At 40.4% G+C, this 20,175-nt stretch overlaps 1 protein-coding gene across 1 annotated transcript in view; it reads right to left on the bottom strand.

Moving 5' to 3' along the window:
• SPAG16 (sperm associated antigen 16) overlaps nt 1-20,175 on the bottom strand; it is a 393,690-nt gene that overhangs the window by 97,175 nt on the left and 276,340 nt on the right. Inside the window, 1 exon segment of the mRNA XM_086751201.1 lies at nt 6,198-6,324. Within this exon segment, the coding sequence (XP_086607327.1) occupies nt 6,198-6,324 (127 nt within the window).

The following is a 20,175-nucleotide window of genomic DNA, read 5'->3' as shown; positions in this document are numbered from 1 at the left end:
CCATAGGAATAATTAAGGATGGCCAACAGATGCTGTAAGCACTCCTCAGAGAAAGAAGGCCGACATGGACGCGTTGCCCATCTGACTTCCAAGACTCAGCAGCATGATCTGGACTAAAAACCAGGTCATGGGTTGCGTAAACTGACTCAGACCACACGGGAAACTCTCCAGGGAGTCCACTAATGGATTCATCAGTTCAAACACGCAGGCTGGGCGGGCTACCTAGGGACAAAACATCAATACTGGTGCATTGGCTAAGAGCACACGGTTGGGGTCACAGCATCTGCTTCTTGCAAAGCCCTGCCAAAGCAGGGATTTCAGCTTGAAGGACAAAGCACAAACTGCTTCTACTACTGTGGGTGAGGTGAACCAGCCCACCACCAGTCCCTTCATCTGAGGTGTAACTTTTGAAAATCTTTTCCTTGTACAAGAGCAGCTTGGTCAAGAAATGGTGGACCAGAAAGTTTATTTCCCATAGACCAGTTTAAAGCAGGGATGCACTTTCAGATGTGAACCAAACACATATCACAGACTTTAAGTGTCTTTCATTCTCCCTCTAATCCTTGTCTGATTGCTGATTGATGGGTCCTTTGTTACGAAAAGTTTTATAAAGAGATACTCAAGTTTGGAGTAAGGACAAAAAGAGAAAGAGAGATGGACAAGACAAAGGAGAAATGGAGATTCACCACTGCTTGCAACTTGCCAGTGTAAAGTAAAAGGCCCAACTTTGGCGTTTAGCCCTATCCCATTTTGGAAGGAAGGAAGGAAGAAGAGTTTTTCATGTCTGATTGCTACTTGGCCCAGTTTCTGCAGAAGTGTCCCCTGTCCCCTGCGCTGGCCTGGCAGAGGAGGCACACTCGGGAACAGCGCTCAGTCACAGAGCACTGACACAGCACTTGGAGACGAGGCGAAGCCAAGAAAGTGAAGACCACTTTAAAAATGCTGATCACCAAATAAAGAACAGAGAACTAAGATGTGGGCGGCTGCATTTGTGCTCATCAAGCAAAACTTGTAAGAATGTGGATCAATTATATTTAAAAGAACCAGAACATGTCAATCCTTAGTTCATATAGAGAAAAGGTGTGTGAGGATGCAGTGGAAACACACAGATCTTACAGTGCTGAACTCATAGAATGGGATTTTAACGGGACAGACATTAAACAAGTTATGATGGGAGAAAGGAGAGGAATGAGTGATGTACAAGACTGTACGTTATGCTTTACAAACAGACTTGAGAAAAGCCTGAATCAGAAGCGAAGCAGGCAGCAAAGTAAGGAAGAACTAGTCTGTTTTCTAAGTAAAGAGCAAATGTTTCAAAGGAATTGGAAAGATGTGTTCTGAATACATGGCTTGATCACCTTGCCACCCTGTTAGGTGGAGCTATAGCCCTGTAGCAAGTTCAAACTGATTAACAAACAGAACTAATCTGCAGTTTACTACATTCATGCATGAGCACCCCATTAATGCACTCACAAGCACCCAACTAGTTCACGCATGAGCACCCAATTATCTTATGCATGCATGCCCCATCAGTTCAAGCATGTGTGCCCCAGCAGTTTATACACTGACACTCAATTAATTTTACACATAAGCCCCCAATTAATTTACATGAGTGCCCCATCAGTCCATGGATATGGACTGCGCCATCCCATGCATGGATATGTCAGGGCAGGGACACCTGTGGCTTACGGGTGACCTACAGTGAAGCAGTGACAGCCTAGAGCAGGGGAGGATAGCAATAAGGAGCATGAAAAGTGGCAAACAGGCCATAACACACACAATCCCAACCTCCCACATCACCCATTGCCACACCAAAGGAACTGAGATGATGGGAGCACAGCCCATAGCAAAAACAAGGCAGGCAGACACTAGGAAAGGGGAGGAGAAGTGTTTGGCTTAGGCCAAACTGGGTAAGGGAAGAAAAGTATTTACTTAAGTGCTTGCTTGATCAGAAGTTAGCATTAATTGGCAATAACTTAAATTAAGCAAAAATTTCCCAAGTCGAGACTGCATTACCTGTGACAACACACACAAAGTCAGAACTGAGGCAGGGACCCAGGCACTGAGCCCCAAGGGGAAAAGCACCCTAAGGAATCAATTGATTTATGAAGTAATCTGCCTTGGAGATTAAAGAACGCAGAGCAACAAAGTGTTGTAATGAAAAAAGCTTTTTAGTCAGAAATGGGGGTCACAGAGAAAAACACACATTAATGTCAGCACATAACTGCACTGTATGGGCAAAATCAGATGCTGCTAAAAAGATTACTGAGGTAAATTCTGCACTAAAGGATTTCTCTCCCATCAAGCAAGACTTTAACTGTAAGCAAGAGGGAGAGAAATAAAAAAAGCAAGCCCAGCTTGGATGGAAGCAGGTTAAATGATAGCACCTCACTGTATCTCCAGATCTCAAAATATAGTAGTATATTTTTCCAAATATTGTTTGCTTTCCCTTGGCCTTATTGTAACTGCTATTGATTTTGGACTGTTGCTGTTGTAGTGGGGTTTGTTTTAATAAGTCATGAGAATAAATATGGCGTAACATATAAACTAGAATCTTCTACAGCTTCTCTAACTCTTACACAGGCAAAGCATTAAGTACATTTTCTAACCAGCAACTGGAAACATGAAAGGCGATGACAAGAGGGTGTTTAAGGGCGTCATGAACACTACACAGGAATATAAGCACATGGAGATGCTGGTTAACTTGCACATGAAAAAAAAGAAGTGAATTTAGTTTAAAAAAAAATCAGTTACACTGTGGTCCAGCTTGCACAGTAGCTGCAGCTGGTCCCCTCTCTCAGACCATTCACAGCACACAGAATTCAAAGGACACATTCCTTTGTATTTCTGATATTAAGCAGAATATTGAAGATCACCGCCCCCAGGGGGCTGAGTCCCAGCCAGCTCCATCACCACCTCTCACCGCAAAACCACGAGCTAGTTTCAGAAAGACATGGGGACAGAAGAAAATCCACATAAAGTGCAATGGTAATTAATCATGTACTTCATTTCTCCTCATTCACAACTATGCCATATTGACAAGTCCACCTCTAAGCTGTGCTAAAGAAAAGCTAAGGCAGAGTGTCACTAAAGCAGAAAGATTTATACACAACTTGTTCATTAACTTATTTAAGATCTGAGTGTGGCTCTGGTAAAGCAGAAAATGGCTTTATGGTCAAGCATTTATGCCATGAATGGCATTTGGATCACTAGAGTTCGCAAGGACCATCCCCAGTCACGCCATCAGGAGAATCCCAGTAACCTACAAACACATTCTTGGTACCAGCTCTTTGTTAAGGAACTCCCATCCAGTGCACGCCACACGGACAAAACAGACTACTGCTTTAAAACAAAAGGTAAGATGTGTTTATCTACACTGCATTTGCAATGGTAATTACTTGAAAACAATACAAAGAAAAACCAAACAAAAACCTTCCATTAGTTAGGGCCTTACTATCTCTGACTTCCATCTCTTTTGCTGATACTCCCAAACTTTTCATAAACCCCTTCTATCATTATTAGCTACAATTCAAATAATTACCGGGCAGAAGAAAACAACTGCTCAACCATGGCTCTCTAATCTAGTAATTAAATCCACCTCTAAGATGCTGCACAATTTGTTTCCAGTGTCTATGACTATTAACGCAGTCAAGTGTTTTACACTAGGTGGTATAACATCACCAGAAGAAACTGAGGGACAGAGTTGGAAATTAAGCCAAGCTTTGGCGAGATCAGAAAAATCCACCCAAGCTTCTCCACAGACAGAGGTCCCATGCCCAACAGACTCTTAGTGCAACATAGGCTATATTCTTCCCTTACCATTTATTTCTGGAGCATTCTGGCTCTTTGACTTATTTCAACATGGTTATTATTTTTAGTTAACTCCACTCAGATGACTGACTGAAGAGTTCAGATTGACCCAATCCATTAATTACTGTTCAGGCAAACAAGAGCCATTTTAGGATCACTCAGGCTAATTCTGGTTTAGCTAGCTTGGCAACTCTGGTATTAGTAAAAAAAGCTATGACAACAAGGTGTCAGCGTGAGTTAAACGTCCACAAGCCCAGAGTGCCAGAGATATTCCCCTCAGACCGGATTCCACACAGCATTGCTAACAGTAACCAACCCAGCTGCACCCAAGTAAGGCTGGGTTTTTGCTGGACAACATTGCATCGTTCCTCCTGGAATCCTGCATTTCTTCCAGCCACTCGTCAAGTGAATTAAATACATAACATAACAAAGAGGCATGAGTATGCTTGGATTTCTGCAAGGTACCTATTCAGAGCAGGCACTACTTCTTCACTCTGCATGTGGGTCGTGCCCAGTATGACGCAGGCACTCTCACTTCAAACAATCAGGAATTGCAGAAGTCTCTTCCAGGTATATATTTTCCTGTCTTTAGCTAGGTGCAATTGCTCCCTGTTGCACTATGCCTTATTGCAATAATCCATCCCAATTTGGTATCTCTCTTGTGTGGTTACTCCTGCAGAGAAAATTTGGGATTTTATCCAAATGATGGAAAAATTTGCCCATTTAGATTACCTGAAGCTGACAACCCTTCTACTGGAAAGTTCCCATCTGGCTAGAAATATTGCTACAGCATTTTTCAGGGATGTGATTCCTTTGCAAATGACCCACCATTATACTCCAGAAACAAAAATGCAAAACTTCTTCAAATCCTCCTGAACAAAAAATGAGCTCTTATTCCAAATTATACACATAAATAGAACAGTGGATAAATGTGTCTTTGGGAAGTAGTAAAAAATGGACAATGTCACTGTATTTTTTTTCTCTTGGAAATGAAAATACCGTATTTAATGGTAGAGCAGAGATCTGTGAAATCAATATACAAATAATAAAAAATTTGATGGCAAAGTTTTCTGCCAAGTGACTCAATATATTGATATTATGTGTTCCACAGTATGTGGGTCATTATGACAGAATATCATACTATTCTTTTTGTTTCATGATTCCTTAATTATCTCTCACCTTCTTCTGAAGCACAAAACATATAATGCAAATGTATACATTTTCAATATAGCTACATGCTACCTTATATATTATTGTATTATATCATATCATATTGCACTACCTTTGAGTAAGAATGATTTCCTAAGCTAGGATCTGATACTGTGCTGCAACATGAATGCTTGTCCATGCTCTGGACTTGAAGATTAATATAGGTTTTAAAACAAACAAAAAAAAGTTTTACAACAGCCTCCTTCAAATGAAAATGCATGCTCACTCACAATATTGCTGACATGGTAATACATGGTTGATGATGAAAAAATAAATGGGTACTTCAATTCTTTGGGCACAGTAAGCGGTGCTGTCAACACAATGAAGTTCTGAGGCAATTAGAAGAGGACTTAGTAAGATTGGTTATGAAATGCAACTACAGCATTAGCAAATAGAAGAACAAACAGTAATGGAGAATAAACATTACTAGAACATAGATAATCTCACCATGTTTTTACCCTCAGTGATCAATTCTATATTTTATGTAATATTTTTGTAATGTGTTGGTTTAGCCCTACTCAGCAGCCAAAATACCACACAGCTGATCATCCCCCACAGTGGGATAAGGAGGAGAACTGGTAGAGAAAAGAAGGCAAAACTCATGGGCTAAGAAAAAAAAAAAAACCAAACCAAAACCAGTTTAAGAGAACAACAGATGAAAAGAAAACAGAGATGGAAAACAAACAAACAAAAACGCACAATAATATAAAATACATAAGCATGTAATTTAGCTCACTGTGGATCCTGATGCCTGGCTTCCTCCAGAGCAGCAGAAACTTTCCTCCTCACTGGCACCCTGAGCTGGTGTCCCCTGGGCCAGTTTGGGTAACCTGTCCCAGCTGGTGGCTGAGCAGTAACCTGCCCCAGCTGTGTCCCCAGCCACAGGTGCCACCAGCTCCAGCTCAGGGGAAAATTAACTCCATCCTAGCCAGATGGAGTTGCACTTTTTGTTATTGGACTTTTTGTTATTGCACATTTTTCATTTTATATAACTAGTTTGCCAGTCTAGTCCACAGAAAACAAGTGTATTGATCACTGCACAACCAAGCATCTCTCCTTTTAAATTAACACATTTATGTTGTTTCACACATGCTATCTGGCTTCAAAACCAGGGAGACATTAGAGAGATTTCAAGATAAACCACATCTTAGGTAGAAAAAGTTGGTTTAGTATCCTACCAGAGCAATCAAAGTTGACCTGGTTGGCAGGATGCGGGCCTGCATCGATGGATAAAATAGGCACCAACTTTCGAGTGTCCCAGAGCTTCATCATGCTGGAGGAGTTACAGGAAGCAATCGTATCACCCTGTCAATTGCAGAAACAAAATAAAGGCATCGCTTGTGTACTTCTGCAAAGGAGAGAGAACATACAACACCGGGCTGGATACCCACTGATGCCAGACATAGTAACTGTATATATTTAAATAAATGTAAGTTATTATATGTGAGGTTATCACAGCGTCCTATCAACTATGTTGACTTGAACAGCAACAATACAAGGACAATCTCACACATTTCAGTGAGTCAGAAGCATCCAGGGACTCTCTATGCAAGGAAAGTTAGTAGGACCATGGCCCTCATGGCTCTCTTCAATATTAATTAAAAAAAAAAGTGCCAGAAGTATTTTGAATATGCAGCATACGAACAAACAGAAAAAATGAAGAAGGCAGGGTAAAGGATGCCCAAACTTTGTTTAGCTAATTCCTGCCACCATAACAGAAAGAAACCCCTAGCCATCAATGTAAAAACACTTACTTTTCATTTTAACCTCCTAAATAAAGATTCAAAATCCCCAAACCAGCACAGCTGGTGTGCATTCAGAGTTATCAAAGTCAATGCCTTTTCCAATTTATGCAAGAATATAAGATTAGATTAAAGGATATTGTTTTGAAGGAGAATCACAATGGTATGGAACTGCGAATCAGGTAAATCGAGAGGCAGATGCTGCATCCATGACTTTTTATATTCAGTTAATTTTTACATCTTTCAGGTAAATAATACCTGCAAGAAAATGTGTGGAGTTATCTAGCAAATAGAGGAATTAAGAGCTGAAAATATCCATTGCCTTCTCAAGTAGAAAGTAATGGCCTGCGAAACACTATCATGCTATGAGTATAATGCAATCTTTGGGTTCATTTGGAGGAGATCTAAAACGTCAAAACTCCATTCTGGCTTGTTACAGGGCCTAATACAGAGTAACACCGAGAAACAAAGCCATCATTGCTCAGAGAATTCAGCCGGCAACACATAAGCTCTCAGCACCCGCTGGTAGGCAAAAGAGCTCAGTAACCGTTAACTACATTGCACCCCAACATAGTGGTGCTGAGCACTATAGAAAAGCTATTTTTTTAACTATTTTGCAAGCTGTAACCACCAAATTCTCTTTCATTTCATCAGGCTCCTTTCATGAAGCTCAGCCTATAGAAATGAGGAGGTCAAGCAAGCTGCTGGGGAAGCAAATAAAAAAAATAAAAAAAAAAAAATCCAAATTGTTGTATGGCTTGAACTGGATCTCAATAAAGCAAATTTTTAATGGAAGAAAAAAAAAAAGCTTAATCATGGATATGAGACTGGAAGAGTAACCAAATCCAGCCCCTTACTCTTACAAGCAATGCTTTCACACACTTGCCGTGAAAGAAGTAACTGAATTCCAGATCAGCAGCAGTTCCCCCATCCATCCCCACTGCTGATCTAGAACCTGCCTGTTCTTGCATTTATAAATAAAATGAGAATTTAAAAGTACTTGTTCACGTGCAACCTATATCCTTTAGGTTAAATGCAAGGGGTTTTTTTTGCAGTTATATTCCTGCCTGTTTCCCTGTCCCTGATGCATCTCACTTACATTATCCTTCATGTCCCCGCTTGGACACTATTTTCCGGGCTAAACAGCTGAAGCTCTTCCTTCTCTCCTCCCCACCCTTTCCAGTCTGGATTAACTATGAATGTACCCATCACTGATGTTTATAAAGCAACTGTTGCAAAACTGATCACCAATTTTGGAAGCCCGATCTGAGATCCCTGTAACTAGATGCTCAGAGAGGTTAACGATGCGTATCTCGGCTGAGCAGAGGTTTCACTGAAGCTGGCACACAACAGTCATTATGAAGTGGGAGCATGGAACACACACAATTAGTTGGGATGTCTCCTTCCCTTAGGTCGTTAGCTATCACATCAGTGAAGGGAAGAGGAGCTGAATGTCTGCACGCAGAAAGATCCCTCCGTTCCTCAGTGTAAGCACTGGGCTCCTGGCCCAGCTCTCTGCACCTCACCATCCTCTCTCTTTTCACTTTCTTCTGCAACAATTATGTCCACCACTATCAACAGTCCACTTAGGAAACCACTAGTAACCCTTACACCTGTTATTTCAGAACCTCTAATAATGACTTTGACATACTCTTGCATTTTACTGCTGATTTTTTTTTTTTCTATCTATAGAGGCATTTTAGTAAATAATAGCTTGGGGCACTGGGGGGGTGGTTTTGGTTTGCTTTGATTTAGAATATGTCCGTCTTCAAAGTCGTTTTGAATGTGTCCAATACACTTCAATTCAATAAACGCTCCTTAATCACAGCTTTGGTGAGTCATCAATTAAGACCGCAGTCTTTAGTAGTAGTTACAGCAGGCACTCCAGTGGGTGCTCTGTGACTCCTCCTTACGTCATCAACAGTTGTGTCCGTGGATTTTCAACACAACAACAGCAGTCCAGCTAATAGATCATAACAGCACCATGAATACTTCACTGAAACAGAGTTTATGCAAACATTAATCACAGACAGCCCCTGTCGGAAAGCGACTCCAACTGTAGAGCTGACTTTGACCTTCCCACTGGCCTTGATTAAAGGATCGTTACTAGTCGCACAAGTACAAGGAGAACAATTTGATCTACTCTATTACAGGTTCTTCCTTCTACGAATTAATCTTGCTACCGTAGCTGGCACACCAAAGAGAAGATCCATAGCCCATCTTCTTTCAATCTTGCCATCCTGTTCTCTGCCGTATTTATTTTCTCCCATTTCTAAGAAATACAAGGGTAAACAAACCTCCCCTCTCACATGAATTTACGCTATCAAATCATCTCTAGGTACCAGATACATTGAGCCACTCTAACCTGTTCCTTAAGCTCTCTATCTGTGGCCACATCGGAAAGGAAGAGCCTCTCTGCCCCGCAGATACTCTTTGAACAGAAGCAGTGCTGGAGAACCTGGTCTGGGAGCACGCCCCACCGTGCTGGGTGCTGTGTAAACAGCAGGACCACCTTCTCTAGCTTGTTTACACAAGCCTCACATACTCTGTGCACAGACTTCTTATTAAATGCTTTAATTATTACTGATACTTATGCAGCAGCTATATAAAAACATACCAAAAGGATTTTGTTAACGAGCCAACTATTACATTGCACCACTTCTTCGCTTCATGTCATCTCTATTACACACCTTTTCTAGATCAAGTGAGCTGGAGATGCAGCATAACAACTTTTCAATAGGAAGAAATAAACCAGGAATGTAATCAGGCTTAAGGATAATTTAAAGCTACATGCCGTTCAAAGCAAAAGCAGGGAATAAGTCATATGCTAAATGAACTCATCTGCATCTGGCCACAGGCCATCTTCAGAAGCTTTAAAGTGGAATCACTTTGAAACCTCCTATAAGCTTTTGGTTTTTCATTCCTTTTACAGTTACTATTTTAGTTATTCATGGAAGAGCCCTCTGTCTTGCTCTTAGTTTTCTTCTTTTTGTTTCTCGCCACACTAAAGTCTTTTTCGTGATGTCTTTTTGATGACATATCTTACTGAACAGCAAGCTGGACCACCAGGGCTCGGCCGATTTTCCTACATGTAAAAGGAGGAGACAAAGAGATCCAAGGAGAAGCGCACAAAAGCAGATTCCTGTTGTACTGATTTTCATTTACACTACATTTTATGCTGCAGCAGCCACAGCTCAGTTCTATTACTTCCTCTAATCAAAGGGCATATAGAATGATTCATAAAACTGGAAAGCCTTGCTTCCTATTCTATATAATCAAGTTGGTACTTTCTTGTGTGCGCATGCTGAAGTAATTAAAGAATTTATACAAGGATTCAATTAGTCTGGATTCAAAGACTGGTTCTGTTCCAGGCTCCACTTAAAGGATTCTGCAAGTCCTTTAATTGCCTTTACAGTTCCACCCTCTACTCCTTACCCTCCCTGTCGACTTAATGAACATCTTTAGGTGACAGAAGATCTCCCATTCAAATGGGTGTGCTCTGCTCCATATACATCGTAATCCCAATCTCAATTTGCACTTGCAAACCACTGTAACACAAATAATTATAACATCAGGTATTAATAGATTCATATCATTTTCAGGAAGTTTTAAAAACCCATTTCCTTATTTTCCTTTTTTTTTTTTTATTTTTTTCCTTGTGAATATTAATAATGATTACCAATGGGACTAATCACCAGGTACACTTCAGGCAACTATTTCCCAAAAATTGCTGTTTCACACCAGCGATAAGGATAAAAATCTGAATAACTACGTCTCTTGCTTATGAACACACTTCTGGATTTATTGCTGAAAGATCAATAACACATGAACTGCAACAAGTGGCTTTATCTAATTTAGACTGCGATAAACTCCTCCCAGGAGTGTCCTCCTCAAAGTTTAATTCTGAAGGCAGGTCAGTAGTTGTTTCCTGACCCTTTACAGATATTTTTTTAAAGGTACCACCAGTCCTGTTACTGGTCTCTGAACTAAGTAAAAAAAAAAGAGTTTCCTCTTTGTACAGAAAGTGTGGCGGAAACTCCTTGCCATTAAGTGCCAGGAGACTAAGTGGCCACATGAGGAATAGCTTCAGCTACCTCAAACTGAGCCAGACTTCAATAATCTGCATTTCTAAGCTGCTCCCTGTGGGACACATCCCAAGTCACTTAAGTCTACCACCATTTTATATGCTTTAGAGTGAATATTTTTAAGAGAAGGAATCATTACCTCCCACATTTACAGCATGAAGCACATCAAAAACCTGATGAGAGTTATTACCTCAGGCCTTCTTATAATGCAAAATCTAACTACACTCAGAAAAAGTCACAGTGAGCACACGTGTGTGGCAGGCAGTCCGATCCCTGGGCCACCCCATCCTGCAGGGTGGAATCGGGCTTTCTGGGCAGCAGCGGGCAAGGGCAGAGGGATCTCAAGAGAATGCAAGCAGGGGCCGGTGAATCTGCTGTAGTCATTACCAGGAAAAAGATTTTAATGTCTAATTAAGCCAAATTAATTATGTAAAATATGATAAAGATGGAGGAAAAAATGCAGATGTAGTCCATTATTAGACTGATGACTAATCAATCACCACCCATTTTTGAAATATCAGGCTTAAATCATCCCAGTTTCAAACAAAAATAGCATCTTCTTAGAAAGATACAGAATTTCTTAGCCCAGCAAAAATATAGAGCTACACTGATTACCACTTTTAAAGTGTAATGAATTTTGAATAATTATTTTCATCAAGACTCAGGGAAAAGGGGTGATTAAGGGTTATTTACAGGTAGCGCCAGTGTTTCCTCATCTACTTTCTTACCAGCTTTTTCTTTTTATAGTTTTGACAAAGGACCATTTATAAACACCCAGAGCAACTGGGGTCTGCTCCTCATTCCTTGCAACATTTTTTACAGCTTTGGACAGACAGGAACTGGTGAGACACCAGCTTTTCTGGAGGTGAGGTGAACCCAAGATATTGATACAGAAAGAATCATCTCTCAGAGCTTCGTTCTTGGTTCCTACAGAAGAACCTCTAACTTCATTAGCAGTTGTCAACGAACAACTCCTAATTTTGCTCTGTGCAGAGCTGGTGCAACTTGCTGTAAGAATTTGGCTACTTTTGCCGCACCTATTGTGATTAGGAATCTGTTGTAATCCCTTGATATTGTGGTTCAACATGCAGGTTTTGAGAGCGTGCTGACTGCGCACGCTCTGGGGCAAAAGCATCTTCCTCCTCTAATCTAGCTCTACGCACACTGGGAGCACAAACAGGCAATACGACAGATATTATTAAAACCATTACGGATTCAAAAATACAAGCATCCGTTCCAAGCTCTCTCTTAATCTTACAGAGCAACAGCAGCACCTACCCACCCCAGTAGCCTCAGGACAACTGATGTTTTATGCCTGTGGGAAGCAGGCATATCATTCCCATCCCAGCTCCAGTTCTTCTGCCTGCTCTTATTCCTTCAGGCGCCGCAGTAGCTGACGTTCATAATGAATGTAGCAAGCCAAAACACACTTTATGAACATAATACGGGAATTCTGCGTTGACACTTTCCTCTTTCACGTGATGCCACAGTCCAGAACACAGACATACTGATCACTTACTGTAACGAAGGGGAAAGAAGGTTAGCTCATCAGAAGTGCCGTAAAAACGGAGAGCTCTTCAAATTCGCCGCTCTAAATGATGGTCCAAGATTAAATCCTTTGCAATTACTGCTGGTACATGCTGGGACCTGACCAGCTTCTGCTGTAACATGAGGACTGTCTGCAGGTACTCAGAGGAGTGCAGCTGGAGACGGGCACATCCTGGTGGGAAACGCGAAGGAGACGGACGCACACGGAGAAGCGCTCACCAAGGGGCGAGTGCTGTTAATGCAAACAGCCAAAGAGAGCAAAGGGAACAACCAGACAGTCCTCAGGAGAGGGTTCGAGAAGAAGAGAAATTTATTACAGAAGGGCAGAGGCACACAGATGCCTCTTTAATGTGACCAGTGACTAAAAGTCCATTGCTATTAGAAAGTGGAGGAGAAACAAATAGATAGGAAGGGGAGAAAACAAGTACAGGATGTCTGTGCTGATAAATCAACAGATTACATCGACCATCGCATGATCAGAAATTTAAAGATATCAAGATAGAATTTTTTTATTTCTTATCCTCATTTTCTCAGTGATGATTTTGATCAAGATAGAGAGTATCCTAAAATGATATTATTTCTAGGTTATTAATTTTACCCTTTCAGAGCACATGGAGACTTACCAAGTAATCAATGGAAAGGGCAGAAGTTTGCTGCTGCAGAATTTCCAGTTCTATAGACTTTCAAAAATAATGATGGATCATGGGTCTCTTGTTTGTTTACACGCACTCTGCAGGCTTTCCTCTTGCTGTGTGAAACAGAGGGAATCTCTCTTCCCTTTGCCACATCAAGTAGCGCAAAGTGCCTCGTGGTGTTTGAGGAGAACAACACACGCCAGGCTTGCAGGAGCCCTTTGCATAAATTTACATATGAAGCCCAAGATCACTGCACTCCCTGCAGAGTTACTGCTAGCCATGGTTGACATTGCACTTGAAACAGGACTGCAAAGAGAGCAGTATCTTTCGCAGAGAGGTTTAAAATAATCAATTTTGTTTTCCCTTTCTAACCATCAAAGTAGTGCCTTTGAATTCTGGGAGCTGTGCGGTGAGAGGAGGAGGTCAATGACAATTGCCACTACTGGCTTTTGTCCCTACTTCGAGAGACACCACCAATAAAGTGAAGTTGGGTGCCATCATCACCTGATCAGACGCTCTGAGAGCAACAAGGATAACGAATTCCTAGGGTACACCATCTTCGTCTTCAGGGATTTGACTGTCATTCAGTTCCTTCCAGTCTAAATAAGCACACTTTTAAAAACTAGGTAGTATCCACTGCAATAATGTTAAAATATAGACGTAATACCTACTTTCACAAATTCATAAATTAGTATTAGTGGCAATAGAGATGTTGCTGAAAGGTGAAATCGTCCATTTTAAAATAAAGAACATCTAAGTGACTGACAGAAAAGAAGTGTCAGAAAACTACACGTGCTTTTTTTTAAACAGAATCAAAGGAACACGTAAAATGAAAAAGATCAACTTAATATTTGGCTCTATCTTGTCTTCGGGCATTTTTTAAGGGAAATTAAATGCACAAAGAAGAAATATCAACAATACATAAAATGTATTCACAGCATCTTGCCCAATTCTGAACTCTGGTAAATGTATAAACGTTTCTCCCAGTTTCAAAGTATTTCAGGCAAAAGAATGACCAGTTCAACAAATCTCATCCCATTATTTTGAGAACTGCCTCATAAAAATCCAGCTAAATATCAAACCAGAAACATCTGCATTCATATCCCTTACACACTTCAGCCGTGCATTCTCAATTATTTTCAGATTAAATCAATCTGATATTCAAGTACCTTCTAACAGTGATATTTATTCAATTACAGATTAATTGCATTTTCATAACAGAGAGGCCTTTCCAAATTTGGTCCTACTTTCACTATAGCACAAATTAATTTAAAATCCAACTTTGTATTGTACAAAGCCACATATACAACACTGTTTCAAGCACCCTGCTTGCCCTTGGCCATGATTTAGTAAGTGGAATACAGTTCAAGAGTCCTCTTGCCAAACATAAATCACTGGCCCAAACTAAATCCACGTCTCTAACCCAAATTCAGTTTAAGCCCTTTTGAAGAGTCAGCGTTGCACAAACACAGCTTTTGTTGGAAGAGCTGTACCTGTCTGCTTGTAACCAACGTAAAACCATACTGAGAGCATCGATTTTAACAGGTAACCTGGCTAATATAACGTAAGCCCCCATCCACACCTGACCACAGCAAACTGGGAGTGCTGGGCGAGCCGGAAGTGAGCAGGTCCAGCGTGAGCAGGTCCAGCGTGAGCAGCCATGTCTGGAGCCCTGGCCACACAATTCGGCGCAGAGCATCTGCAACGATTCCCATTCAAGTCAGTGATAGCAAGGGCAATGCAGATAAAAGTCTCACCATTTATCGAGACAATGACTGTCACATGAGAGAGTTACAGGACAGAGGGTAGGGATGGTAATGCGCTTTCTCATGTATTTTAAAACATAATTTCCTGTGAAGTATCATACAGAGAGACAGGTTTGACTATATTGCAGGTGGGAAACTGAATTTAAAAGAATCTAGATGGATCTTCATATTCTGATTCTCTTTGTTTCGCAAAACAACAAGTTTAAAAAACAGCTGTTAGAATAAAAAATTAATTATACTGAGGCCTGGACCCACAGCGTACATCTGCCACAGGAAAGTCTGACATGCTGGGCCAGGAGATGCAGTTTTAAAATGTCCTTATTCCTTAGGATACACAAATTAGTTCTTCTCCTCTAAGAAAGAAGGGCAAAGTTTTCCACAGTGCTAGCAGTTTTGCATGCTAAACAGTGCTTGCTTCGTGTGTTGTATACACAGAGGGTCACATTCACTGCAGAGCACAGAATTAAGCAAACAAAATCACATTAAATGAGATAATACCTTTTTCTTTCAGTCATACTCATAAGCAAATGCACATAACAATATGTTTATGTTTGTATCTACAAAGTCTGAAAATATAAAAGTGGCTGCTGAGGATCCTTCCAAGGGCCAATCTGACCTAAAACATACAGGTGTTTTAAAGTTACTCAAAAGCAAACTGTCAAAGCTAGTTAAAAATTATGCCACATTTTCTCTTTTTGGGCTTCTCAGAGTTGTCTAAAATCCAAATGTCTACGCATTACCCAAAACTTATCGGACCTGAGAGAAAGCTTCATCATATGCAAATATTTAAATGAGAGCAAAATCTGATTCAAAGCTTCAAGGTTCAAAGTGATGTCTCTACAAATACCACTATTGGGAGAGACACTTCAGCAGGGCCTGTTGTGACAAGGACAAGGGGTAATGGTTTCAAAATAGAGGGAGGCAGATTTAGATTACATTTTAGGAAAAAATTTTTTACAATGAGGGTGGTGGCACACTGTCCCAGGTTGCCCAGAGAGGTGGTGGATGCCCCATCCTTGGAAACATTCCAGGCCAGGTTGGATGAGGCTCTGAGCAACCTGATCTGGTTGGAGATGTCCCTGCTCCTTGCAGGGGGCTTGGGCTGGATGGGCTTTAAAGGTCCCTTCCAACCCTAACCATTCTATGATTCTAAAAATGACTTTTTTTTTTTTTATCCATGGCAAAGCAAAAAAAGAAAAGAACTCTAGGCGTGTTACAGTGAGATTCTTTGCTTTCCATTTCTTGATGGGTTTGAAACTTTTTTCCTAGAACCTACCATCAGGAAGAAGAACAAAAGGTCTTCTCATATCTAAACTTCTCTCAGTTTGTTTAGGTGAATGTAACAAGATACTTCAGGATTTACTGAGAGTATCTGCATAGTGACAACAAAGAGCACCAGAAGGGATTCCTGAGTTAAAGAAGAAAAAAAAAACAAAAACAAAAAAACAACCCTGTGGCAAATAAAAGAAAGATACAAGACCTGAGGCTAGAGGAGAGAGGTCCTGTGGCAAATGAGCTAACCTCACCTCTCATAATACAAAGTGTCGAATCCTTAAAACAAAAGAAGGTGAATTTTCTTGACCTGTGCTTATTTTCAGAGATAGTAATGCTGACAAGACTGAGTTTAACATCTCAAACAAATAAATTACACTGAAGAGAACAGAAAGGCTGGTTAATTTCAAGTTTCCAAAGGCAACTTGGGCTTTAATTAAACAAGACTACCAGATTTTTTTTTTTCCCCAGCAGAAACTGTAACTGGGAAATTGATCCAGAAATAATCCAGGAAGCCAAATTTCTTCTGAACTAAGACAGCAAAAGAACAGTATTTTGCCTGATTTAGAAGTGCAGAGGTAAACTCTAGCTGCAGTCGGTGCATTCGCTGACACTGAAGGTTTCTCAGTCACCATCATCTGCTATGTGTGAAAGAAAAAAGGACTTTTCTCTGGCATTGACTTATTGAGTTGTACAACACCTATTACTAAGTTCTTCTTCTCAAATGATCTCTGGTAAGAAACTAGAAATGGTGATGGGAAACTGAATGACACAAAAAAGGTGTGACATTTGGAAGTCAGGCTCTGACTTTTTTCAGTCCCATCAAAGCGCCTTTGCTAAGAGACTGCCTCTTCTCCCACGGACACAGGAATACAGCACCCTGGGAGAGCCACCCCCAGACAAACCGATGCATCATGAGTCTCCTCGGTCTTCTGCACATGGCCAGGTAAGTCCAGGCATATTGGAGCTTCTCACAGAAAGAGCTGGAGTAATTTTTTTACTTCTAGGATATCTGCTAGATATTCTTACTTGTTTATCCAGCTTTCTATATTAAGAATCTGATATCAGAGTAGGGTAACAAGAATGTTTAAACGGATCAAAATAAAGATGGATCTACCTGATTCTTCTCGAGGGGTTTCAGAACATATCCGGTCTACTGTGATGTGTAACCCAGGCACACAGGAGCTAACTGCAGGGGTCTGTGAACAACGGCAGCGTCCGAGATGCCGGGAAGTGACGAAACAGTATGTCTGGCCAAGGGAAGAGAGCACTCCAGGAAGATTACTTCCAAAAATAGGGAATAATATGAATATTTCAGAGAATGATGTGGAAGTCGATTCTAGCACAGTTTTCTGAAACTTTCACTATTGTCAGAAAGAGCTTTTTGCCAGCAAGTGAAGTAAGAGAGTATTTTGATGCAGATTTTGTTCTGTGCCATGACACAGAGAAGGATTAGATGTATTTTTTTACTTCTAACAACATTCAGTGGCCTGAAAATGGTTAACTAATGATACTAAAATCTGTATTTAAAATGTAATTCAGTTCTGTAATTATATTTCTTATGCATGGAGACAGAAATAAACCAGAGGAAGAACCTATTAGCCCTTTTGCATGTATAATTGACCACGTTTGATATTACTAGGTAACCTTTGTAAGTAACTGGCTTTGAGTTTATGCAAAGAGGTGAACACTTTGAATACATAAATAACAATAAGAACAGATAGGTTTTTGATTTTGTATTCTATTCTTTTCTTGTTTGTGTCTCTTAGATGCAGTCAGACATCCCTGGCTGTATTTGGCCATCCATAGAAACATCTGAAAGATCTGACTTTTGCATTATTTGGGTGCAGTAATGAATAAGAACTGACATCAAATATCAATATTATTGGCCCAGCTAAATGGTAGCTGACATCCAACCCGACTGCTGAAGAGGTAAACAAAATTGAAATTTTGTTTTTGTTTAAAAACTGTCTGACATTATTTGTCCTTCAGTAAATCAATGGAAGAACGACCTAAAATGCTGTTTGCATTTTTGCTCAGGGAGGTAAAATTGGACAGTTGCTATCAAGCATATTTTTATAGTATTTTAGGTTTTCCTATTATAAACTGTAATTCCAAAAATTTTTTTTTTTTTATTTTAAGGGAACTCAGTAACCTCTGTAATGACTTCCTAACCTGCAGCCATCACACAAACGGAGCATGGCAGATGCAGACAAACACAGGTGAATGGTAACGACACTCTTATTTGAACAGAAACACAGATATACATAAACATAATGGAGCAACTTTTGCTCTACTTTAAATTCAGAATGATTCAACCAAGCATCTATAGTCTTTATACTTCATTAGCATACGTGATTTGCCAAGCTGGGAAAACGCTGTGCAAAGTATGCACAAAATTTACTTCAAATGCTACTGAGGCCATGCTCGGATTTTATATTACACGCCAACGTTCAAGACCAGATCACCATTCCTTGTATGAATTCTATTGAATGAAATGGCATTGTTTTCCCCTACCTGTTGATCAAAACCACATATTCACGTAAAAATGTTAGTGGTTTGATTTTTCATCTTTGTATGAATGATGTAGATGCATAATATCCTCCCCATAATCATCCACAGGACAGAGGGAGAGGGCCAGGGCTGACTTGGACATCCCTGCCTTGATCTCCAGATGAAGGCACTTGGGTAGCAATGGGGCTCCCTCCACCACCTTTTGCCCACAGTCAGCCTACGTTTGTGCAGCCATACGAAATCTGACAATTAAATGGGGTCACATTAACTTTTAGGAGAAAAGATGCATTTTTCTACGTCTTCAATTCAAAAGCAGCTATATGGATTTTGCTCAAATTTTCTCAAACTTTCCACAGGCAGAGCACCAACTTGGAAAAGCACAGAACTTAGACGCTGCTGCAAGCGTTATCTTTTAAGTCCTGACATAACCACAGCTACAGAAATTTCCATCAGGGCAATGTGGCTATCCGCCAGGTTCTCCAGGACTGCCCATGCCCCAGCAAGGCAGCCTCCAACAAACGGCCATGTTTCAGGTGACAAACTGGGAGTTAAGTTCCATAGAGGAATGGCTAATTACGGAATCAGAGCACTAGTAGGAGTTCTGACTGTAGATGTTACAGACTTAAAAAAAACTATTAACTTATTAACTACAGGTTAACTCAGATTTCATCAGTTTCACAGAGTTTAATAAGGATTTATTAAATTTGTATAAATGCGTTATGCTTCTTTTCCTACTTCCTCACACAATGCTCTTCCCTTAAAATATCCCTTAATTTTTGGGCACGGTGCCTGGATGGCTCTCTGACCTAACTGGAAAATTTGTTCTTTGCTCTACAGGACATTGGGTAATTAGAATTTCATGTTCTTTCAAAACTCCTGAGACAGTCTGAAACACAACTAACACAAGCCCACTGAAGTGACTCAGGAGCCTACTTAAACTTTTCTTAAGCAGAAAAAGGAGTGAATCTCTTGGGATCTTCCACCATTACAGCACTGCAACCAGAGAGTCTGACACTACAGAGAAGAATTATGACAAAGCATGGGATCTGCAGACTCATTACATTAGGACAGAAATCAAGAAAATATATATATATATATATATATATATATATATATATAAAAAATAATCCAGGTAGGATTCTGTGAGCAATCAGCCTTTATTTTTGCCATTTCAGACTTAAGAAACCAGACTTTTCCAACAAATCTTTGCCTGGCTGCAAAGCTGCTCTGGCCAGCTCTAAGCATTAGGCTTTCTGTTGGGCAGTCTGGCAGGGATGTTGCACCTTTGTCCAAACAGTCCATGATCAATCTCCAAAATATTTCCCAGGAAAGTACTGAAAACACTAATGCTTCTATAAAAAAAAAAAAAGCTTTTCCTCATAAAATATGCATCTTTTAACAAAAATTGTCACTCAAAACACCTTTATCAGCTTGCTTCAGGTGGAGTATTTCAATTCCTTAGTGGGCAGCACTAGAGGGTAAGAAAACAGTTCTCTGGGGCTATATTTGGATGAAATACAGCACTTGCTTTGCTAGGCAACTAAGGTGACAACTGCAACTTGTACAGTTGTCTTTCCAGTAGTTTTCCAGCACA

The sequence above is a fragment of the Chlamydotis macqueenii genome, chromosome 6 (genome assembly GCF_036417535.1).
Source record: "Chlamydotis macqueenii isolate bChlMac1 chromosome 6, bChlMac1.mat, whole genome shotgun sequence".
Lineage (NCBI taxonomy): Eukaryota > Metazoa > Chordata > Aves > Otidiformes > Otididae > Chlamydotis > Chlamydotis macqueenii.
Note: the sequence above shows the minus strand (reverse complement) of the source record. Positions and strands in the feature narration are given on the sequence as shown.